We start from the raw sequence: 26,487 nt of genomic DNA, 5'->3' as shown, positions 1-26,487 counted from the left end.
GACTTCTTCCAAATAAGACTGACGAAACAGGAAAGCCTGATTCTCTCAAGACGGATGGTCCAAAGGTGAATCACTTCAACACAACCAGGTCTGAATGTGCAAGGTCATACATCACATGGTGTGTGTGTGTATCGTTCCTACAAGATGGATGTGGCTGAAACCAAAGATGGCAAATGGACAAGACAACAAAAATGGAGCCAAAGCAAAAGCTCAGACCTTTTCCTGTGTATCCTCTAACCGTAACACGGCTCAAATTAAAAACAGACCATGGGAGCCCAAACTCCAAGTTCTCCACACGTTCAGCTCCACCCTACGCAATTCCATTTCCTTTCCTGCGTCGGTCCACCATCCCTCCTGACATGCAATCTCACAGCAAATGAAAAGTATCGTTCGACTGGGAGGAAACCAAATAACTGCAAATCGGTTCACGGCAAGAAGCAGGAGACTGCGGGAATGTCTCAAAGACGTAGCTTGGATAAAATGTCATGGAGATTGAAAGGTGGCCAATATTTCAGTTTTAAGGCATTGGTCCTGCACAGACAACTAAATAACAGACATTGGACGTACTGATAAAAGACCCTTTAAATGCAGAAAATATCTCTCAAATACTGCAGTATGTTTAAGTGCGAACATCTCCAAAAACTAAATCCCAAACTTGAAATGGTAGCACTCACCTTGGAGACAGCAAAGCTACACAACAATAGCACTTCTCGCTGGTATCTTAACATGCATACAAAAAAAAAAGAAAACAGCAGCACACACACAGCCAGATGCATAGCAGTCACCTACAGTATGTAGAGCAGACAAGACTGAAAAACAAGAGTTTGACTGAAAGGTGTGTCCCTAGTCTGCAACTCATTGGCCACGCTGCATAAATGGGCGGGTAAGTGCCTGTCGTAGTGGTTGTGATTGGCTAAGGGGAAGCAGAGAGGGGCTCATGCGCGGGCTTCCAACTGGAGGCCAATTAGGGGAAAGAGTGGAACGGACTTTTTTTGGGGGGAACATTGGGTGTTTGCATATGACTGCATTTGCTGACACATCGACTGTGGTTACTCAACTGGGGCCCAAGTCCAAACTTCTCCAATGTGTACACACAAGAAAAAGAGGAGAAACAATGGACACAAAAGATTGCACGACTGGCAAAGTTTTTCTCTCGGGCTGTATTTCTCCTGGACAACACATTTGGTTAATCAACATGACTGTACGAGGGCAGCACCTGCACACTGAAAAAAAAGAATCCAATCACAAACTATGCCATGTTGGTGGCACCGTAAGTAGGCATTTGCAGCTGCAATGACCTCCACACACGAACTCAAGACAGCTGCACCAATTGTACACTAAATGGAGACATTGGTCTGACAGCCCGTTTGCAGTTTCAACGCTGGCCTTTGAAACTTGGTAACAATCTGCAACAATACAAAAGGAATGTTTGTAGATCTGGTTTCAATCCAGAGGAATTCTGGAAATGGGAAACATTTAAAAATCTACTGTCAGGCTGCAGAATTCAGACCGTCAAGAGCAAGAGTGCATTAACCAGTTCGACGCCAGCCATTGACCCAACAACAATTATGAAAGCATTCTACCTTCTGAGCAGTGCCGATGTGGCCTTGAGCAAGGCACAGAGCCCTCACTCTTTCATCTTCCCTTAGTGAATGTTGATTGGACCGTTTTCTACATGAACGCGCGTGCGCGTACACGAGACCTTCTGGAATTTCTCAAAACTAAGTCACAATTTCCAAAATTATGGACGAATATTGTAGAGTTTTTAGGGGGGGGGGGGGGGGGGGGAACAAGCAAGTCCCATTATACAGGATTTCTGTAGGTGTCAGCAAGTCTAATTTAATTCGATTATCAATGAAACTTAAAATTCAATTTTATGCCCACGTCACATACAGTATACATGCATTGCACTGCTTATATAGGGCTGTCAATTGATTACAATTATCTTAACAGATCATATGAAATACAATGTTAACTTTAATCACACGTAATATCTGTTCAAAATATATAAATATAAAATATTTTTATTATACATTTTTCATACTCTTGTTAATTAACAAACATGGACAAATATGGTTACCAAATACAAATGTGGTTGTATCCTTTCAACCATTGATACAGTAATTTTATACTAATAGTAATTTTAATAAAAAGTTATTTGAAGTTAAAAAAATATTACAGTTAAAGGAATGTCATACATTAAGTCATTTGCCATTTAGACATTTGTGTTAAGGTAATTTTCTGCCACTAGGTGGGATTAGTGACCCATGTTGGACTTTGGTGACCAGAACAGTACATTTTTCTTTTCAAATTCAGAGCAATTGGTATTGGGAACAAGAAGCAACTCGTGGACTCGATGCAATTTTGTTCATTGTAAATTACAAGTCACCTGTCCCCACAAATCAACGTATTTTATCACATTTATTATTATTGCTAAATTGCGTTATAGTGACTCCTTTGCACAACGTTGTATGTAAGTATGAACAACAATGTTTTACATCAGTTTTATTTACATTTTTAATGCTTCTCTCTGGACATCATATTTAATATTTTTTAATGCCATTTGTGGCCTTAATTTGAGCAAAATCCATTTACTGACTTTTAATCCTTTTTAATGACCCGCGGAAAGCGTGTTGTATTATGTTTCTTGGTACCTAAGGGTTGTGGAAAAGGTGTTCTTTCATTCCAATATGATATTCAAAGTCTTATGTTTCAAACAAACATATAATGTTTTGTGTCAATTACAGCCCAGAGCCTTGCATAGTTTTGAGCAGTACCGGTAACGGCTTCTTTGATTTTTTTTTTTACTCATTGTGAATCACAGAGCTTCACTCCAACTGATACCTGTTATGTATCTGTTGCCAACGTGTCCATTTAAAATAAAATGAAGAGGATTTGGCGCCTTGGATTACTAGGCAGCGGAAACACACTCATCTGCAAATTTGTAATATACCTAGCACAAACGTGTCATTATAATAATTATAATTACACGTTATAATATAATTCCTTTCATACACGAAAGTATCAGTGTCTTCAGTGCATGCACAGAAGAGAAAAGTAAGCATTTTTGGATTCCCGTACTTCGAAGGACTTTTGAAGTTCTTTGAAAAAAATAAATCCCCAAAATTATAATGTGGATAATATTTATATTTTTGAGCAGAGAGACCACATTGTAAATTGCGATGGTCGTTTAACCTTGCGACTGAGCTTGAGTCCACAAGAGTGGGTCACTGGGCAAGACACTGCTGATTCCAAGTTGCAAAAGTGTGACTGCAGTATCAACTTTCCACCAGCCGAGGGTGCTAATAGACTGTGAAACATTGATTGGTAAGTTTGGATATAATTCACAGGTGGATGTATTGTAGACTGAAAACATTTGTGAGGAAGAAAGAGTTCGACCGTGTCTCTCAGGGAGTTCTGTGGAATGGAGAGTGCTTCGGGAGTATGGGGTACTGAACACGATCCCCCTTGATATGGACTGTTCATCCCTGTACTGGTGTCAGAGTTCAGTCCGCATTGCCTCCAGTAAATCGGTTTCATTTCTAGTGAGGTTTGGACACAAAGGCTGCCCTTTGTCACCGACTGTTCATAACCTTCATGGACAGAGTTTCCACATCCAGCCGAGGCATTGAGGGTTCCGGTTTGATGGCACCTTAAGTGCGGTGTGTTAGATCAGCAGGTGAAATGACCTAATTTGCTTTCATTGGCCAGGAAATTATGCATTTACTACAAATAATGCATCTTTACAGGAAGAAAAATGACATCACCGCACCTTCCTTTAAATAGTATAATGAACTATGTATCCACTTGGCCACATTTGTTTCCTGGTGTGTTTGAGAACAATGATTTGGAAAATATAGTCACCCACTCACTGAGTAAGGAAAAAAAGGATTGATTTAAAAGGCATCGATACTCGGTCATGGGCACATAATATATAATAAAGTGGCAGGAAATTCCCCACCTCCAATTTGAAATACTGAGCATAATTCTTTACAAAATCTGAATCAACATCATTTACCTAAACATTCCCAAGTGTATACAACAGAAAGGAGCATGCAGCTAACATCCTAGAATCACACTGTACTACCAGCTGGTGATTTAGCAATGCATTGAGAGGGATGATAGAACCAGATACTACTGAAACAAAACTGAGTACTGTTGAATTATCACCTCTATCATTAATAAAAGCCAGTCAGTCATTTTATGATTTATGAGAACACTTTCATTTTGGAGGAGTAACTTGAGTTGAAATAGTACACCTTTTTTTTTTGTTAACTTAAAGCCATGGGACTTGAATCAACGTAATTCTAGGTTGGCCTTACAGTAATGATACATACATTACACATCCATGACCAGGTACAACGTATGTGGTGTTTGTTTACCTGCGATGAGACATGTCCTGCTCGATGGCACTAGGAGGCGAGTAGTGTCCTGGTGGGGTCGGGGTTCTGCTGGACAAATAACTATTTCTGTAGTCTGAAGGAGAGAAGTCCTGTCAAGGAAGAGCAAGAACACGTCATGAGTGTTAGGCAGCAGCTAAAAAAAATCAAGCGTGCCAAGAAAAAATAACAGTGACATAAAGACCTTCTGGTAACAGATGGAAATATTGTTTATATGGGGTATAAACACTTCATTAACTCAGACAAAAGATATCAGAACCAGGATAGCATTATCAAAACACCTTTGCCAGTCTTTGTCTGCCACCATCATCGGTGCCCTTAGACAGGAGTCACGACCCACATTTCTAACAGCTTACTTCAGCATTTATTTGATCTCGGCGATATTTCGTTTGTACTTCAATTGTGTGGCAACAGTTGTTAGGTACTGACTTTGGTTCAATGGGAAAGGAAGTTAAACCTAAGTAAGTGCACTTATCAAGAATACAGTAAAAGTCACATAGCACCGAATGCTTTCTCTATGCAATTTGGACAAAAGAGGGCGCTACATACCCAATAAAGACAAAAGACACTCAAAACAGCTGAGCTAGGGTGCTCGTGACTGAAGTAAAAAACAAAAAACAACCAGTTGCAGTTACAAGTGCAAAGGTTGACTGATTTGCTATAATTATGTCATAAGAGTTTACGAGTGATCTGACAGTAAGCACACCTGCAATAAAACTTTGCACTGCACAAATCACACCACACACCACAATATATGGACCTCATTTGTCCACTACAGTGACAATTAGACTATGTACAATTTACATTCTTAAAGCAGTTTCCAGATTCCGTATGCAAACGGTTTCATTTCCTGGCACGAATTTTAGACAGTGGCAAGTGATGAGATGAAAATCAGCGAGTTCAATGCCACCACCCGCTTTCAATCCCTCAACTCTTTCAACAACGTTTCTGGTCTCAATTTTCTCTCTTTTTTTCCCCCTTTTGTGAGAAGGCAGTTTAGCAGTGCGTGCCATAAAGCCTTTACTAAAAACCATCACAGAGGCATCTTCCAGGAATTCTTCCCAGGATAATCCCAACAAAAAAATAAATAACTGCAGGCCTTATTATTCCATATGATAGTAGTAAAATAATGCAGAGGCACCCGTGTCCTCGCCTGCTGTGAGCCCATCTCAAGGGCATATAGCTGGCAGACATGCATGCTTAAGGCATCCCCCCTTCAGGAAGACTAAATGAAGCCACACGGTGGTGCAGATGAATCCTCACTAATGCAAACCAATCGTACATTATGTAACTTGTCTGGCTGCTCAATATGAAGCTTCATGCTCTCCAACAGAAGCCTTTTTGTGAGTGAGTGTGTGTGTGTGCGTGCTTTTTCTTTCAGTGAAAATCCCAACAGTGATCTATGAGACTCACGAGGAATGCAGCTCAGTAAAGAAAAACAAAAAGGAGAAGCAAAACAAACCAACGGCCTCAGAAGGCTTTAATTGCAGTAAACAGTACCGCTGGTAAGTACTAGACTCACAAAACTGCTTGGTCCATTGTGCAGCTACTAAATCTGCATCATCTCAGACCTACAATGCAACGTACCACCAATTATTGCAGGATGATAAAATACATGAATCAAGGTAGCCACCAACAACCATGATGACAGATTGCTTTATTTAATTGGTGCAAAATACTCCAAATTAAAATTAGAAAATTTAAAGACGATCCATTTAAAAGTGGACCGATTTTCTTCAGTGGGATTACGATTCAATTTGTTACAGTATAGTACGGCCCAGTTTTGATTCACTGAGTTTCTTGTCAATTTACAATCTGAACGAACTTGTCAAAGTTGTCACTAGTGTAAATGCGGCATTTCCTTCAAATATTTCTTTCTCCCATGAAAGATGATTCGATAGGTATCTCGATACATTTTAAAGTAGAACGAGTAGTCTGTGTCGATGCACCCGATTCAGTGGCAATGCAATAAAAAAATAAAAATGTAGTTAAATGAATACGTATCTGACAATGAAATATTCACCTTCACCTTTGTAAAAAATAATTTGGGATTCCACAGGTGTTCCAACTAAGGTGCTGTTGAGTGCGTCGTGTTTGACCTTTTTCATCCAAACTCACTTAGTGAATCATATTTAGAGATTAAAACTTGGTGTATTTAAATAAACAATACAATATGGCATAATATCATATCATTTAATTTGAGCGTAGTATGACCGGTTCATATTCAAAAGTCTTTGATTATTGACCAGAGCAAGAAACAAAAACAGGAAAAAGTGAGAGCAGCTGTTTCAGATTGAGGCCACTGGAGATGCTGGCGATAGTGCCAGTGGAGGGGCCTTAGGTCTGGCTCCAAGCAAGCCACCCTGCATCATCATCATTACCACCCTGCAGATTCAATTACAGGGCATGGACTGCCACTGCACAGTACAGATGCTCAGGACGTTTTATTTTGGGATAGTTGGCATTACCATTACAAAGTGCAATATCTGTTCATCCGCTGTGTCACCACATAATGTGAATAATGAGCAACAATGATGTACAGCCAACTTACTACGCCAAACACCAACACATCTGTATAGTACCACTACTAGTGAATACGTGAATGTACAGTGTTTACCATCCAGTGGTTGTCTTTGTTGGAGGTCTTTAAATCAACCCACTTGTCACTGTCACTGATTGACCAAGCCTTGTAATTATGTCTTAGCACTAGTGCATAACTGTGCCCACATTCTGCAATGGAGAACACAATCCAAGACAACATAAAGAGCTTTGGTTTATGTCACAAATGATTGATTCCATGTCATTAAAATTCATTAAAGGTTTTATGGTCCAATATCAACTTTGTAATGCTGAGCGATCTGAGGTCATAGATCACAGATGTCGCAAAATTGCCCATTATAATGATCAAACGGGGCACTTTAAACTTGCAAAAATTTAATTCATCCGTTAATTAGTAGGGATAGGCGAGCACAGACACCAGGTATCAGTATCGGACCGATACCAGGCCTCATTTCAAGGTGTCGATACTCGCTTTCTTGTGGCCATTTTATGATTAGCAACACAGGGCATCTCTTCAACGTGATGGTGGGCGATCAACCCCTACTACGCAACTATCACTTATTTCATTGAGAGGAAAGAAATACAGTGAACCTCCCACAGATCTTTTACTGCAAAAAAAAATAAAAATAAAAATTTAATTAAATTAAAAAAAAAAAAAAGGAAAAAAAGTGATGCGACATGCCACATGCTTACATGGCAGGGTCAAATATTTTAAAATTGTTCAAGTTGAATCCTTTGTGTGTATTTTTACTTCTTACTGATTCAATATCGTAGCAATTAAACGATACCCAGCCCTCATCTGTATGGGTTTCAATGGAGGTATGCAAGTATCCAGTTTTGTAAGATTTAAAGAGCATGGGGTCGTCTTGTAAGTTTTCATATTTTGACTATGCACCCAGTCAGAAGCCTGTTAAGTTACACTTCAATCACGAGATCTCCATAATTCAACCTAAACAGATTTTCTTGGCTCAAGTTTACATAGTGCAACATTCATTAACATGGAATAAAGCAATGCCGGTACTAATCCCCCCTGTCTTGATTTTCTGACCACACACAATGAGGCTACTCCTGATACAAACCATCTGTACTAGATTACAGGCCAGCAGAAACAACAGGATGATGAGCAATGTGTCACAATAGAATGCTACAAGGCATTAAAAGAAAAAAAGAAAAAAAACATCTAAAAGACAGACTACGTGCGGGAATTGTGACTAATACAGCAAGTACTTTTAGACTCCAGATATAAATCGTGTTGACATACAGTAGTTTTTGTGTTCTGTGCAGGGATCCACATTATATTCAACTGTCATTCATGCATGCTAGCAGAAGAATCCGTAAATATCCAACGGTCCGGGAGGTTTTACAAGACAGTGGTAAGAATGAAACTCGGAATTAGGTGTCAGTTACACTTAAGATTAGTATAGGTGGCCATTTTGGTTAAATGTTAGCACTATTTTATGGGAATGGAAATAAAATTTTATTGTCATTGCACGCCACAACTAACAAGTACTGTACAGAGGAACGGAATTTTTATTTTACAGTCTTAACCCACTCCAGGGAGATAAAAAGATAGTGACAGCAAACAAGGAAACGTGTGGACAATATGATTAAACAGCAGAGGTATACAAAAAAATAAAAAATAAAATATTCTGATAAAAATTGTCAGATAAGGTTGGAAGACGCGGGGAAAAAATGCCTTTCAACTGCAGTAACGAACAAGAAACAATGTGGTGGGTCTGTGGTTTGTCAGAGAGGCATATAGTGACTTGAGAGAATATAATTATAATTCAGCTGTACAATAAAAGCCAAAGACTCATTATTTCAAGAGGAATTTGTCTGAATTCTGAAAGCAAATCATGAAGAATGGTATGCAAAAGACAAAATGTCACTTTTGGTCACGGTCACAAAAAAATATGATAAAATGTCCCACAATTTCAGCCATGGCGACATTTAACATAAAACAGACTTAGCAATGTGTACTGTTGGCAAGCTGGGCACAAACTTTTGCACAAATACACCAAAGTTGCACATGAATTTCTCTTGACAACTTTAGAAATGTTGACGCAGCTCAACCACCTTCATAAACATCAAGAACTTGTAAAGTGCCAACACTCCCACATAAAACTTGCAGGGCCGGTGTTCCAATGAGTGAGCCGCACAGCAGGAGAAAAACAAAATCTCCCCAGTTTGCTTTCCCGCTGCAGGGAAAGAAAACGAGGCTGGCTGATCAATCAGTGGGATGAGGAGAGGCATGCTGCCTGCAGAAGCTACAATGTCTCCCAAGCTTAAAGGCTACAAGTCCTTGTAAAAATGCCTTACACCAGAGGTGGGCAATCTCGGTCCTCGAGGGCCGAAGTCCTGCAGGTTTTGGTGGTTTCTCACTTCCAACAGAAGCCGATTCTCATCAACAGGATCGTTATCAGGCTTATTATATGCAGAGCTTGCTGATGAGCTGATCATATATCAGCTGTGTCGGAGAAGGGCAACATGCAAAACCTGCAGGACTACGGCCCTCGACGCCTCAGTGTACGCTGAGGAAGAAAACATCCCTTCAACGTGGCCACTGCCAGCACAACTTCTGACATTGGCTTGGCTTATGCAGCAATAGACTGCAAAGTCAGCAGGCTCACATACATGACTTTCTTAATTCATGAGGCTAAGGAACCTCGATGTACTGACAAAAGTGTCATTTAGTAACTCTTGCTAGGGAAATGCACAATTCTATATGACATAACATAGGCCCTATATGTTAAAATAAAACACAGCTAGACAAACTGAGTGACTAATAGGAACATCACACATGCATAACAACTGACCACATTGTTATAAGGAACATAGTAACTGCATACAACGTGACAAACTAAGAATGGCTAGTACTAGGGCTGTGCAATTAATCAAAATTATTACACTCACCAATTACAAAATCAGCATAATTGTAAAAAAGAAAAGAAAAAGATTAATAGAAATTTTGAGTTGTTTAAATTTATACATTTGCTCCTTTTTTAAATAATTTAAGAAATGTTTCCTCCAAAAGGAGCTTAATTAAGCATAATTATAATGTTTCAAATAATTGTATTTGTCTTAATAATTTTTCAGTTTTAACATTTTCTTGTTTTGCACCCCAAAGAAAAAACAGAAATGATAGTCCTATTTGAGATTTTAATTACCACCAAAATAATTGTGATTAATAGTTTCTTCATAAATCGAGCACCCCTAGCTAATACATCATACATTATCATCAGGGACATAGTAACTGCATACGCAACTGACAACATAACACAATGACCCAACTCAAAAACAGTCATTACAATATTTTCTTCACAAATTCCATAAAAGGATAGGAAGCGCGACTGCCAAACTCTCTACAGCATTGGATGCTTCCTGAAAAAACATGCGCTTGATCCATAACTCACAACAGGCTCTCCAAACTCTAGATCAGAATACATTACAAAAAAACAACAACGCATTGTCAGTAAGTAACAGTCCAGACATACGTACGTATATACCAAACCTGTACATGATTCCAACAAGAAATGCATTGATGTGTATGTTAGGACAAGTGCTGAAGTTTTTCAGGCATAAAGAGCACTTCTCTTCAGCAACATCTTGACATTGCAAATTGGAATGATGTCTTAAATACGGGTTTGGCAAAGTCGGCAAGCTCCTGGGTTTCCACAACCATCCCCCTCTTCAAACTCTCGTCATACAAGGACCAGCCTTGTAATATATCGGGAAAACCAGCACCAGTCGTACACAGCCTGGACAATCACAGCCTCTTTATTATCCACAGCATTTTCTCAGGATACCCAACACCCTGGAAAACGGGGGATCCTGTTGCGCACATCCCACTTTGCTCACTGAGAGATCCCAAAGAAGTGTGGAAAAGCCTTTTAAGTACTTTTCAGACAGGCCGATCACCTGATATAGAAGTGCTGTTCACCTCTCAGTCGGGACAGAGGTCCTTGTCATGGAGCCTCGGCAGCTCACATTTACTGAGCTGCAGTGTTCCTGCCAGCCCAAGCAGCATAATGTACAACAGGGCAGTCAAGGCAGGCCTCTCCCTGGCCAGTTCCCCACGGGGCGCTCTGAAAGAATCCAACTCACTAATCACAGCACTGCAGTGGGATGCCAATCATTTTAAAACCTCAGTAGACAACATTCAAGGAAAAGGGTCAGCCAAAACCCATAACTCATCCAGCAGGCTAAATGATAGTACACACACTGAAGCTGTCAAGCGCAGATGGCAGGCAGAAATTACATTTTATATCAGATTACAGACCTGAAAAAGTGGGCAGGAAAATAAAAACTGTGTACGGCACATGGCAAAGATCTTAAATTTCAGTTCAGTTAAATACAGGGTTGCATCCATTGTTAGATTCGGGCAAAATCACAATGCGTTTAAAGTTGAAAATTGGAACGACAGATCAATTATATTTTGATCTATTTATTTTGCTTCTGTGATAGAGATTTTAACTCAAGTTAAATTAGATAATTTGGTAAAGCGGAACAATTAAAAATAAGAACGAGTGTAGCTATGAATACTCACAAATGTGGAGTTGTTCAAGAAAAATAGCCATGACAGGAGCAAATTCATGCCAACTGAGTGCGAGTAGGCCTGTTCAGGATTTTTGTTTCACAGTGCTATACTGTAGTAGCTTCAGTCTCACAGTCACAATTTGTTGTAAATTAATTCAAATCTCAAACACAAACAACCTCTTGTAATACCACCTTTGCACAATAAAGGCAAGGAATTTACCCAGAATCATAACCAACACCGATTATATCAATGGGATCAAAAAACTGAGCATGGAATGGCCATTAAGCATAACTTAAAAAGCCGCCAGTCACAATGTCTTGTTAAAATTCCTGGCTGCAAGACCTCATTCTCTTCCAAGTCTTAATCGTGGGCAGCTCTGTCATCTCCGTTTCAATCCGCCGCCTCAGGCATTTAGGTAGATATCACTTATCTCACTTGTTTCAACCTTGAACAGATTCAAGTAACCATACGGACATGTTGTAAAGTCATCATGCCCTTAATCCACTTGAATGTACGGAACAAGCCCCAAGACTTTACAGTCCTATCAAATATGATATCAGGAAGGAGTCTATATTGCTTTTATTTTTTTATGCATCTGCTGGATCCCGATATGCCATTATTTGTTGACAGGAGACTGCTACTATACGAGTTAAAATATCTAAGCCCACATTTCCATGTCCTGCGTGTAAGGTACCAATGTGGGATTGGAGGTTGAAGTTGCGTTGGGAATTGGGCAGTTTCTGTAGTGTCAGACCAGAGTGTGTGAAGTATTACATCCTACTGAGTCATTGCCCACGCCCCCGTGTATTAAAAACAATTGTCATTTGTCACTGTCATGCTGACGTCACAACGCACCTAGTTTTCATAATGGGACATTCCCAACTGCTGTTATAAGACTCTCTTCAAAGTTCTCTCTGAAAGTCACAGGGAAATAAAACATGGCTGGACTCCCTTGATGTGCCAAATTGCAGCGTGAAAGTGGCTATGGTATCAGGATCCTAATTCATTTGACAACGACCAAGTATACCAGACTCGAGAAGACATTCTTTAGATGAACCTTCTTAGCCTGAAGCCTCCTGGAGGGAACACTCAAATGTTTGGAAGTTCAAACCTCTGCATATTTATACAACTTCATCAAGTGTCCACAAGAGTTATAAAAAGCTTTGGAATTCCTTCTGCCATTACAAGGGGTCTTGTATGTTTTTCCCGCTCTGTCATCTCACATGTTCAGTCTTCAGTGAAGCCAAGCATGCACACATAGCTGAAATAATTCACAATGAACTTTCCCACAACATGTTCTCTCTAAAGCTCACAGAGAGCTCTGCAGATGCCCGAGTTAGCCCCGTTTTGGTTTTTGTCGCTGATACTGTAAATAAGCAAAACATTGTTTGGTTGCATTCACAAGATAGCCTCAAGCCTCCCCTTAACATATTTGACTGCTCAAGGAGAATAATAGGTCTTCTTGCAACAACCCAAAGTCAAGGCCACTGTTATCACGACAAATTTTCTTCTCTTAAATGTGAAATACAGTATTCCTTAAGTCTAGTATTTCTCATTTACACACTCTTTACTGTTAAAATGCGAAAGCTTTTCTGTATCCTGTTACAGCAAGATCCTCATAAAACATATTGACAGTCAGGCATCGCACACAATGTGATGCAGCTAAAGACGAAAAATAAGACTCAAACATTTCTTTCACTACTAGAGTGGGCAGTGCAGTCAAAATAATTACATCTCAGAGTGCTAATCAGGAGAGAAACGAAAGCCTGAGACAGATGTACACAATCAACAACAAGAATACAATGGGAGCATGTTCAGCACACAGTACTGTACAAACTTAACTTTACATTCATATTATGCCTTAACGGATAAGACGGTATGTTTAGGATCAGTGAAAACAAACCATGCAGTCATCTCCTACCACTTGTCCTGCTCAAGGTCAGGGGTGAACTGGAGCCTATCCCAGCTGACTTTGGGTGAGGCGGGGTACATCCTGAATTAGTCATTCACAAGGCACATATAGACAAACATACTGTACATGTTGTTTGGAATGTGTGCGGAAGCTGGCATTCCAAGAGAAAACTCACATAAGCACTCACACAAGCACCGAGTGAACTCCACACACAAAAGCCGGAGCAAAGATTTGAACCAAGAACCTTTTGACTGTGAGCCACACGTTCTAATGAAGAAAACGTCAAACAAAACAAATGTTTGCAAAAACCAACCTGTGAAAGTGGCCTGGACACTCTATAACTCTTCTCCTCTGGCGACCATGAGCGCAGCTGGACACTATAACACAAACATGAGAAAATATGGACAATATATCATGTTAAGACCCTCGTATATGTATATACGTATATATGTGTATACTTTTTTTTTTTTTTTTTTACTTTTGTATAAAATTTCACAAATGAGGGTGGCGTGGCAGTTTATGGATTCAATGTTTCTAGTCACATTAGTATTACACTACATGATATGTTGCAGTCCAGTAATAAAATAACCAAAGTTGAATAATCTCATGCAAGCTACCAATCATAATTATTTTTTCCTATGCATTTACACTTACCACTTCAAATATTGGAGGAAAATAATAATGAAATATGATGTATGTGGCATAAAAAAAATGAGGGGGGGGTTCAAACAACCAACATTTGAGCTTTTGCCTAAAGTTGTCAGAGAGTCCACAAATAGCAGCATACAATAAGTGCGGTGAACGTTCCACATTCTGCTTTTGTTCAATTGACTGCAAATGGAGGAATGTGATATCCGATGCATATCCTTTGTTACTACAGTAAAAGCTTGTGACTCCACTTTGTTATTCTCATAGCTATTGACACTGGATGCTGCAGCGTCAAGAGAGCACTTTGTCCACTTTTAATCCTATTCAACAAGTCAAACAGAACACTTTTCACAAAGACTCAACTATAGCCAGCTAAAGGTGCTTTCAAAAGATGGATGAGCAACATTCATTCAGGATCATTTTATTTAAAGTACTGTAATAAGATTGCTTGTCATTTTTGATTGCGATCCTTTGGTTTAAATTGCTCTTATTTTTTCTACAGTGATCGTTTGGTTTAATTATTGAATAGTCATTCCAATACCATAACTTTCAAAGGGAATGGAAACGTTATTTAGTTCTCCTGCAAAAATGTCGATTTTCTAGTCTGACAATGTTAAACAAAAACCACAGTTATGACGATAAAAAAGCAGTTTTTATTACTACACATATTCTGTATATATTTATATAAATGCAAGCGCTCAGGCTGACAACATTGTACTCCAGTCTTTGTTGACTGGACGGTGGCAGAAAATTGTTGCATGCTATCATTTCAAACATCAACGTATGAGGCGTTGGTTTATTTTACTTTGTTCATTTTTTGTGCCAGGAAGTATCGTGGCATTTTAATTGTCTATTGTGTTGTTTTTTCTGCATTAATTTCATCCTTTTCGTTTGTGAATTTATTTAAATCTTATGGAGTAAACTCACAATTTGACCCCTGACTGAAAATGTTGGTAAAAAAAATTGTATCAATTTTAGCCACAGCTATTCTGATAACCAATTCCATGTAGCTTTAACTAATCATTTTTTAATTTTTTCTAAAGGGGGATTTGGTTAGAAAAGAGCTGTTGAAATGGTTTTTGAAACATGAGAATTTTTCCATAAAATAGTTTTCATTTTTCCATACTTTTCCAGACCTGGAAACTTCAAATCAATCAATCAAATTCCATGCTTCTAAATACTTTCCATACTTGTGTAGATCTCTGAAACATGCTTCCCCCAAATAATGATCATTTGTGAAGCTGTTTGGTTTAAAATTCACAGAAAGAAAATCTAAGCATGTTTAAAATTCCTTACACATTGAAAGTTAGTTTATGAAGTGATTTCATGTTGAATTTGATATTACAAGTTTTAGCTGTATAGCTGATTTAACAAACGCATTACAATGAAATCATTGATAAATTTTTCCTGGCACAGTACATTTTTAAACTATGTTACCAGACCTGATTGTCTGCACAGCATCATTTTACCATTTAAGGAGGCTCAATAAATCTGCTTTTCTCGACACAACCTTATACAACCTTTGAAAAAAAAAAATTCCACAGACAAACTAAGGTTTTAAGGTATCTGGGTGCAAGTCAATTTTAAGAAGCATTAAACACTGGTGATCATGGGAGCTACTACCTCTTGTTGGTGGTGGTCGTCAACATCTCCCTCTTGCCTTCAGGACTGCCAGGAGGTTGTGGTGAATACGGCACAGGTGACAGCGATGCAGGGCTAGATATGCTGTACTCTCTATAGTTCTGGTTCTCATCTCGACTTACTATTACTGCTTCCTACAAATCATACAATTGCAGGAAAGTACTTAAGTATTGGATTAATATTCTGTAATTGAATTTATTATCATAGCATTTGGATTCCAGAGTTGCTATGCAGTGCATCCAAAATTATATCAAAATAGTACTCATTGTGACCAAAATGGTTAAAGAAGCACCAAAATCAGTACACCAAAATCACTCTTCTTAATGACAGGAAACTGTCAATTACAGAAGGGGGGGGGGGGGGGGGGGTTAAGGGTAGTGGTTTTACAGAATGCATTTTGCATGAGAGTATAGTATACAAAATAAAATTCCAAATAGACAGTTGACAGGAAAAAAAAAAAAAAAAAAAAAAAAAGAAGCCTGACCTGAAAGCGCCCAGTAAGCTGTTCAGGGGTGCTGATGCCATTTGTCTGTTTTGGGCTGGAAAGTTCAAGCCTAGAGAGTGACACAAACCCACAGGTATCATTTGAAGATTAATATTGATTATATATGGTTTAAAGTTACCCTTATTTTCAGTCCTACAGAATAAATAAAAAAAAGTAAAACAATAAATGGTGTAACTTCATATTACGCATTTACCGACTGAAATATCGTTTAAAGTTACACTATGGAAAATGTTCAGAATGCTTTGAATATTGTTCAAACAAGTCTGTTGGCATGTGACTGTGTGTCACTTTCAAGAATATTCCTCTGATGGCTCTCCTCTTTCCAACTACTACAGTCAATTTTGCTTTAAATAAAAACACATTCTGCAGGCAATTTAATGATTAAATTTGAAGGGGAAAAATGGGCAGTTCAGTGGCCAACTCAAACACACAGTGCCCCCCTAGCTGCAGGGCCAGAGGATGACTGGCTCTTGGTCAAGCCTGAGGTACTGTAATGAGGCACACAGGAAGGCCCGAATGCCTGTGGTAAATCACGCAGAAATGCACCACCTCGTTGCCTAGGCCTGCAATACTGTGTGTAGGAAAGAGAGGACAAGAAAAGGAAGAAGCACAGAAGCTGAAAAACATTACTTCTCCAGAGGACGTTAGGAAAAACGTCAGTGCTTTGAAATGGGAATTGCATGACAGAATTATTCACTTTTTCCCCTTCGTCTCTACATTCATCAGTGTGAAGTGGCAAGTGGTGGTCAACAGACAATCAGATGCATTACAGGTTCAAGATTACATCCGTGTTGAGACTGTAAGCACTCACACCTCTCCATTACAAAGATAAATGTGCTTTTGACAAAAATGCTGAGTGTGACTTTCCATCATAGATGTTATCCACATAAATCAGCATTCCTCTTGCCAATATAAGTTCTTGCTGTCATCAAGAGTAAGGGAGATTCCTTCAAAATTCAAGCAAATGCATATCAGCCTATTTTTCCATGATACAAAATAAGCTGCCGTTACTAATTGTTCACAGTTATTGCAACACAACCAGATCTGCCAGAATTCTGCGCAAACAATAGATCATTTAAAAATGGGCTTATGAACACACCCTGGGAATTGCAAACATCCCTTTATAAGCGCAACAAGCTCTTCAAAATGTTCCCCAAAAAACATGTACAGTATTAAATATGCTTCTATTCTGACTGAAATCAAACTTCTATATGATGACCTTTGGGATTAACACACTTCAAAATAAAATCACAGGTTACAGTACATTTTATGGTACGCTTTATAGAGATGTGTTGAGCTATGGTGAACAACACACATTTCAATTAAAGACGCCTCATTCACCTACTGTGTTGCTGTCAACAGGGATCTCACAGATCACAGAGCAACGTCACCGATTCAGTGGCAAAAATAGTTTGACATTTTTAACATTCCACTGCAGTTCACTCACGCCTGGAAATTATTCAGGTGCAGTTTAGCCAGACTGTCAAATGACTCAAAGAATGGCACAGATGGAAATCCAGTGAATGTGATACCGCTTATATACTAGTTGTGGAGAAAGTGAGGAAACATGCTGCTACTTTTACATGTCAAAGGGTGCAACAAAGAACGCCATGCTAAAGAAAATAAATTTAAAATAAGATAAGATCAGATATGATGCTGTGTTACAAGCATTACAAACTGTGGTACGGTAGACGTGCCACTCCTTTATAGAGACATTGTCCTGGGCAGGCTATAAGTAACAGTGTGGCTTCTGGCTCGGAGGGAGACACGAGGTCAGCAGGGTAAAATACACTCGCATGGACATTGGACATGCAAGGAGGAAACGTGAAAGTACTGCACATGTGCGTGACCGCTTTTGAAGAGCAGGCTGAGACCAGTAAGAAGACAAGGCTATGTCGGAGAAGGATTAGGGGAGACTGTGACAAGAAATGGCAATTAAGGGAAGACCTTCCATTAAATTTCCAGCCAAGAGTAGACCTTACTGAAAGAAAACCTATTTAGGTTTCCAAACACGTTTGTTGGAAAAGCAAGGAGAATCAGGAAAAAAACAACAATGTGGCTCCAATTCAAAGTGGCATTTCCCCTGATTGCAATCACTTGTTTTGTTTGCGCAGTGTTTACATGATAACCAAAACACAACACAGTGGAAGGACTGACTGTAGTGTTGGTATTAAATAAGGAATGTTTATCAACTAAAAACATATCCGAGTCCACATTATCTACAGTATGTATCTTAAATGCTAAATTCAACCACAAGAATGTTGAGATGATAATCTTTTGATTCATGGTGCATACCTCTCCACCATCAGCTGCAGATGGGTCTTGGAGTTCTTGATTTTGTTCTGGGCTTCTGCATTTAGCATGTCAGCAGTATTTTCCCCATTGATGGCCAAGATGACATCACCTGGTTTGAGTGCTGCTTGCTCTGCTTTGCTGCCTCCGTTGACCTGTTGAAAAAAAAAAATAAGAATTGAAATAAACATAGGCCCCGATCAAATGCTATTTTTTTTTCTTGGGGGGGTTGAGGTAGATTGGTTATGCTGATTAAAACTAAAATCAGCATGCCGAGTCCAAAACTGCAGTCTTTTTTTTTTTTGGGAGAAAACAGGGATCTTATAGCTCAAAAACATGAAATGATAGAAAAACTCAGATCAGTTTTGAATTCTGCACCCAAATGTTAGTTGTAAACCGCCATCAGACCTAACTCTACAAAAATGGTGGCTGCATCATGCACCGAATCCAGCAGTCTATCATACCAACTGCAGAGAAGATGAGTTAACAGCATGCATGAAAAGGGGTGATATCAGTCAACAGTGGGAAGATTGATAGACATCCTTTGGGAGAAGTTCTTACTTTTTTTAGTGTGATAGACTTGATGGTTTGACCTTGCAGCTACACTACTTATACATGAAAGCCAATGTCACACCACCACATCAGTAGAAATTCCACTTTAATGGGAGCAAACTTTGGTTTCTGCTTTCAAGCCTCCCGCATCCGGGCACACAGGCATTCAAATACAAAAGCCAAAATCGAGGGCTTCATTGTACAATTCGTAAAATTTGTGGACTGACATTTTCAGCAAAATGCAATAAAGAGAGGCCAAAGAATGCAAAACACTATAAAAGGGTGCGACACAACAGTGTGAGCTTTCAGTCTCCACACAAAAAGTGTCCATATGCAGAGAGAATGCCAGTCACTTTAGCCAAGCAAGAGGGCAGAGGGGCCATGCCTGCGGCCCTTTAAGAGGCAATTAAGTGTTGCTGTGGTGACCCACAATGGCGAGTGCCTTTTGTGATCGCGACATGCCTGGATTAACTTCGACTAAGTGCAGTTGGACACGTTATTCTCAAGTCTTTGGCCAAGTGAAACAAGAAATCACTACTATTCAGGCCAACATGAATCAAATAGTGGATCCATGCGAGTTCCAAGTGCCATCAGATTCACATCATCAATCAGATAGCTTCTTCAAACGCAGATGGGGATAACTCGTAAGACCAGCTATTAGTCAAACTGGACGTAGCCAAATCATTTTCAATGAAGAATTTTTATCTCTCACAGTCGAATTTTGGGAGATTTCAGAAAAGACATTTGGTATTTGAGTCAAGCAAACACACTGGTGTTGTTGACTGGGAAGCAGTAACAAAATACAACAGAATATTCACGTAAATAACTTTTCAAGGGGTCAAACAATAAAGGCTGCAGAAATCAAAGGAGATTGAAATTCCTAATTTTGGAAGCAGCATCTTTCTACAAAATGTATACTCCGTGTGCTGAAGAGCTGCTGGGGATGGTGGGTAAAGGCAGCGAGGTGGGAGCACAATGTTAAGTGGGCACTGGACAGTGCTGTGCTGTATGTAGACCTATCTAACGCTGCAAAAAAAAAACTGCTCTTTAAAACAATAAGCTTATGTCAACTACTGGTTCATGTGGTACGTGCATATTATCATTGACAAAAACACATATCCGTATTCAAACACATTCAACTGTGTACTCCAGACCAGGAACACCGAACCTCCCACCTCAACTTCCACTGTAACTGTAATCAGTGGTTTCCTCCTAACGTAATCTACTTCCATTCTATTCTAATGGGTTTGGCAGGCAAGGAAATAGGTATGGGAAAGCCTGTGGATGCAAACAAAGACAAGAAAAGGGGCTTAGTGAGGAGGAAATTGACTTTGCATGGCATGCCATTACAGTCTGTGTTTTGACAAAAACAGAGGATATGGTTTGATAAGGCAAAAAGAAGTTCAGCAGCGGGGCGACGAGTCTTGACAAATACCTTAGATACAGTTATGGCCTTTTTGAAGTCCCGTCCTCCAACTATTCTGAAGCCCCATGGCGACGGACCAATCAAGTCCACAGTCAAAGCCATTGATCAGTCCGGCACACACTCTTGAGAACCTTAAATCAAAACAAAAACTGTTATTTACAAGGCATGGGTGCATGTGTATTTAAAACCGTTTTTGGGTTTTGAACATCTGCTCGCTTGACATTCCAATCAACAAGTGAAGCATAGAAATGTTCCTTTCATCTCAACTGCTTTCAGTTTCACTGGACTAAATCCTTTTGACATGAACTGCATAAGCGCATCAAACAGGAATGGGAGGAATTTGAAATTGAACTATGAACATAGGACCAACATGATTCAAAAACCTGCCAGGGCAAATAGTTTCAATAAATCTAAACGGACATTTGAGACAAGGAAAACAAATGCATGCTGTAAAAGCACTGGAGCATGTTTCACTCAAATTATATAGCTACGATATACAGTAGCCCTATGAGCTAATTAACCACTTCCACGCCGATTTTGTTAGCCTTGGCAGCTAGGCTGGGCAAAGTTCCAAAGTGAAAGAAAACTATTGCAAATGGTTGGTGAAGCACAATCATGACAAATCTAAAGATAGCTGCAGGGTTGCCACAGATACGTTAGCTAGCACTGATACCAGCGTTATTCTAAAGAGAGAAAAATAAAAAATTATGTTGTTTGACTACGTTGTCAGCGTGGGAATGGGGGGATATTTTGGTTTGGTGTGGCCACATAAATTGACAAGTGTAATTAAATGGCTTGCTGATGAAAGTATGTGTGCAGGGGATATGTTTAAATTAGTTACTGGTGACTTCATGCAAAGATTTATGTTAACGTTAGCCATTTTCATCGGTGTCTGGTATTGTGCCCATGTGCCACATACATACGAGTTCAAATGATTTTATCCAACACTCTGTGGGCTCTGCTTTTGTGAGTTAAAAAAAAAAAAAGGCAAGGAAAGTTCTGCCAAACTAAAGCATAATTTACTATGACAGTTTTTAATAAGACTAGCCATTTTGGCCCAAGATTTAAGCTTAATGTGGAACGAGTACATCGACTTCAGTTTTCATAATATTGTACTAGTCTAAGCCTAACTATATGAGAACAAAAACATCATGGGGCCAAAGTGTAATCTTGGGGCACTGCACCCTAACAGACATGTTTTTAAGACACTTTGGAACTATTTTTAAATTGTGAAAGTCCAAAAGAGTTGTGCTGTTTTGTTGCATCACTTAAGGTTTGCAACCAAAGTTTGACTTGGAACAACTTAATCATTTTTTTGTGATTGTCCTTCAAATGTGTGTAATTAATTCTAGTACATTTTCCAATACAGTTTGACTCTGGGACCTACAAAAGCATTAAAACAACCATAACAAATGCATGTTACAAATATGGGGAGGGGGGGAAGTATATATAAAAAGCAGTACATTTTAACCGTGGTTAATTTATAACATCCATCCATCAAATTATGATTTTACTCAGCAGGAACAAAAAGCGAGGCAATAATTACAGACATTGCATAAACAACACTAAATCTTAAGAGAATGGGGGGGGACGCTTCAGAGAATAATAGCAAGCAAGGAAAGTGATAAAAACGTAGCTCCAAGTGGCGCAGTTGCAACATCATTTCTCTCCTAATTTTCCCCAGTTAACTGGAACCCAGGTCATTCATTGTCTGCATATTACAACACTTGCCCAAGTTGAGCAGTACGGACCCGGTTACTCAATAATAAACAGGGGACGATGAGCAGGGTTACTAGACTAGGCATCGCTCGGGCCATCTCATGGCTGCAGCCCGCCAGGCCTGTTCTGACTAGAAGCGGGACAAGAAGGCTCCCCAACCTCTGGGTTGTCAACTGCTGGGAGTTCCAAGCACACCAGACGCTTTGGGCATACAACAGCTATTATCAACCCAGAATAGCATAAACAGCCGCTATTAGCGTTGTAAAAAGGCAAGTGGCGCAACATTGTCACATTAAGAGCTGTTACACAGCGAGAGAAGAAAAAAACCTAGGGACGGGGACATTAGCCACTGATGAGATTAAAGCCGCCGCATATGGCAAAATGCTGAAATGTTGATGAGATTAAAGCCGCCGCATATGGCAAAATGCTGAAATGTTGGATGAAGCAGCTCTCAACAACAAGCACTTTTGGGACACTCACATAAAAGGAGACTTCTGTCCTGGTGACATCAAGCTGTTGCTGGCACAACACTTAGTTTGGACAAAGTACAACACATTCAAACAATAAGAGGAATTCTTGCCATCGTTTGGCTCGCTGTTCAGCATCAGCTGATCTGCGCGGTGGAAGTTGGAAACGGGTGAATACGATGCAGCTGTTGTGAAGAACTGCAAGGCTCTTGTGACCCACAAGGGAGAGACATTCACCGAGGATCTGTACGTTTCACGGAAGTGACTGGGTTCAAAGAGGATAGGCTTGGAAGGAAGGGATGATAGACCCGATTTCAAAGGGATGATAGACTTGAAAGGGTTGAAGGAGAGAAGCTTGTGGCTTACTCTGTAAAAAACAATCCGTTTTGTGTAGAGTAAAAAGTGTTTCATTATTTGCCACATCTCCACGCTGTTGTTGTTTTTAAACCTCAAAATTCATACATACCTACAGTCTACTAAATACAAAACAGACCCAGAAATTTTCTAAATTGATGTCTCAAAATTTGGAAAGGAATAACTCCCCCTGCAATTTGCTTTTTTCGTTTCAACTTTCCACTTTTTTATTTTTACGTGATGCTACCAGAATGGCACCACACCAACGGTGGTGAGTAGGAAAATTGTTTCCAAATTCCGAGCCACCAATGATACACATTGGGGGGGGGGGGGGGGTTATTCAATTGACCGAGCTTCTCACCCTATCTCTAAAGGAGAGCCCGGACACCCTGCGGAGGAAACTCATTTCAGCCACTTGTACCTGGGATCTTGTTCTTTCCGTCAAGACCGACAGCTCGTGACCATAGGTGAGGGTGGGAACGTAGCTCGACCGGTAAATCGAGAGCTTTGCCTTTTGGCTCAGCTCCTCCTTCACCACAACAGACCGATAGAGTCCGCATCACTGCAGACGCTGCACCAATCCGCCAGTCGATCTCCCGCTCCAACCTACCCTCACTTGTGAACAAGACCCCAAGATACTTGAAATCCTCCAATTGGGGCAGGGTCTCATCCCCAACCCGGAGAGGGCACGCCACCCTTTTCCGACTGAGGACCATGGTCTTGGATTTGGAGGTGCTTATCTTCATCCCAACCGCTTCACACTCTGCAGCAAACCGCTCCAGTGAGAGCTAGTGCTGTCACTATCGAATATTTTTAGAATCGATTAATCTATTGATTATTTAATCGATTAATCGGGTTCATTTTAATTTTGCGCCAAAGTGTATTTCAAAAGCATTTTTTCCCTGATAGTTTATTAACCAGTGACTTCGTATTCGTATAGTGAATAAAAAAAAAAGGGGGGGATTGATGTTCAACTGTATGTTATATGGGTGTTAGAAAAAATCGATTCGGCAATATATTGCGATATTACAGAGTGCAATTCTCGAATCGATTCAATATGCGGCCGAATCGATTTTTAAACATCAATTTTTTTATGGGAATATTCAACAAAACGTCTTACTTAGGGTTAGAATTTACACATTAAGAATGGAATTATGTTATATTAATGGAACATTAAGCCTTAATATTTGATTTCAGTGCTGTTCAAACGTAAAACAGACTGCAACCTGACTTTTCAGATAAATAAATACATTTTCATACAAATCTTACAGAGTACATGTACAAGTTTACTGAATTGTATTTTCCAAATTTGAGTTAAAAAAAACCCGCAATAATCTATTTATAGATTCGTATCGGGATTAATCGGTATCGAATCAAATCGTGGCCTATGAATCGTGATACGAATTGAATCGCCAGGTACTAGACAATTCACACTCTAAGTATGTTACCGGTTCAGTCATTGTTTTCCAAAGTAAAAACAGATGTTTGCAAATGTCTTATTTTGATTAAAACACCATCTTCTTTTGTGAAGAACGACAGAAATCGGCAAATAATTACTGTCGATATGCTGAAATCAGAAGATTAGGACAATTTTAAATTTAAAAATGGATCAAAAACGATTACTGATTAAAATAGCTGTCGGTTAATTTGAGAATCGATTAATCGATTAATTTTGACAGCTCTAGTGAGACACTTGCCATGTGTAAAGTAATTTTGGCACAATCATGAGAGGTTTGCCCTTCGGGGTAAAATATAAGAGGATGAGTGAGGGGAAACAGCAAGCTTATCTGAAAGTTAAATTTAAGTTGATGCTCCAACATGCAGACAGCCTTCAGGGTTGTACAAATATGACTTCTGCATTACAGATAGTTGTGCACCTTGGTAGCATCGTTTCATTTGTAAGCAGTCCGTTGATATAAATCACAACATTCTGTATGTCTTCTGACAAGTAGGGCTTGGAGACAATTATTTCACAACAGCAAGAAGAAAGGAGGAGGATGAAAATTAAGGTTTGACTCTACAGCAAAGCCTTGGCAGTCACTTTGGGCGATGCCCACAGAAACAACACTGAACTCACATTTGCTGCACCGTGTAATCGCTGCAGAATGAGTGAAACTTGCTAGCACAAGTCAGTAGACGCGTGTGACTGCCAAGAGTGGAAGGGATGATAACGCCATTCTTCAGGATCATTAACTTTGATTTGCATGTCACGTATTTCCAGTTCCCAAGTGTGTTTGAAAACTGGCAAAAAATAAACAAGTGAGTTGCTGTCAGTGTTTACAGATTCTCCACTGAATGTAGACGTAATTAGTAGGAGCCTTGCATCGTTTCTCTTCAAGGAGTAAGTCCTATCTTGGGGTCATCTTTTTTTTTCTCCTTTAAAAAAAACAAACAAACTCCAAAGGCTTGCATTTTAATGCCGGATGCTTGAGCTCCGTACACTAAAGAAGTTTTGATGGATTATTTATTTGCCTCATTTGATAGACTGTCGCCACATATTTAGCAGATTAGGCGGGTTGGTGCGTGCAAACCAGCTGTAGCACAAAACCCATACCTTAAGTAGGGATGCCAATACATGCCTGTGCCCCTTTTCAAATAAACTCTCCAAACACATTTTGTTGAGTTTTGTTTTGTGTCACTTTGGCTAGTTTGTTGTTTGGCTGACGTTTTCCAACATAACCGAGATGAGTGCCATTCTGCATGTTTTTTTTTTCTCCAACTGTGAGATACAGAACAGTTACAAACAGAAGTTGTTTCAGATCTTGTCAAATTTATAATACATTTTAATTCTATTAGTGCTGTCAAAGTTAAAGCGTTAACTGGTTAATTAATCCCAAAAAATTATCGCATTAATAATGAATTAACGCAGATGAATCGCACTATAAATTTTGACCATAAAGGTTGTGTTTGAGCAATAAACATAATCACATGCATTAAAGTAAAGCATTTAAAAAATGTTTGCGTATCACATTTAGAATATTTCTGCATGTCAAAATATTGGGGTCATATTTTTTTTTTTCATTTTAAATTATGCACGTAATTAACTGATTAGAAAAAGAGGAGGATGAGCGTGTGCAGTGGATCAAAAAATTTTGAAGCTGTCCTCATACATAACAGTAAATGCTCTTCAAATTTGGCGGGGAAAAAATGTTGATAAAAAAGCCTTTGCTAGTTAAGCGATTAATCGTGATTAATCAAAATTCTAAGATGTGATTAATCTGATTTTAAAAAAATCTAATCGTTTGTCAGCTCTAATTCAAATGCAATCCAATAGCCTAATTTGTAAAGTAGTTATTCTAATGATTTGTTCTAAAGGCTACAAGAATGTGTTGCAGGTTGATGGAGAGGAAAGTCGACGCTCCGAGAACGAACAGCGTTTGAGTGACTTAGCAGACGTCTGTATAATATATTTTGCACATTTAAATGCCGGGCAGCCAAAACACAGACACCTACAACAACACTTTCCCCTTTTCCC

At 39.4% G+C, this 26,487-nt stretch overlaps 1 protein-coding gene across 1 annotated transcript in view; it reads right to left on the bottom strand.

Moving 5' to 3' along the window:
* pdlim2 (PDZ and LIM domain 2 (mystique)) overlaps positions 1–26,487 on the bottom strand; it is a 32,766-nt gene that overhangs the window by 4,396 nt on the left and 1,883 nt on the right. The window contains exons 2-7 of the mRNA XM_077562587.1: positions 20,482–20,603; positions 18,498–18,649; positions 16,182–16,251; positions 15,680–15,831; positions 13,722–13,785; positions 4,383–4,492 (exon numbers count right to left, since the gene is read on the bottom strand). Coding sequence (XP_077418713.1) covers positions 4,383–4,492; positions 13,722–13,785; positions 15,680–15,831; positions 16,182–16,251; positions 18,498–18,649; positions 20,482–20,574 — 641 coding nt within the window. The 5' untranslated portion in view covers positions 20,575–20,603. The remainder of the gene's footprint in view (positions 1–4,382; positions 4,493–13,721; positions 13,786–15,679; positions 15,832–16,181; positions 16,252–18,497; positions 18,650–20,481; positions 20,604–26,487) is intronic.

Source organism: Vanacampus margaritifer, chromosome 3, assembly GCF_051991255.1.
Source record: "Vanacampus margaritifer isolate UIUO_Vmar chromosome 3, RoL_Vmar_1.0, whole genome shotgun sequence".
Lineage (NCBI taxonomy): Eukaryota > Metazoa > Chordata > Actinopteri > Syngnathiformes > Syngnathidae > Vanacampus > Vanacampus margaritifer.
This window is presented reverse-complemented; position numbering and strand designations above follow the sequence as displayed.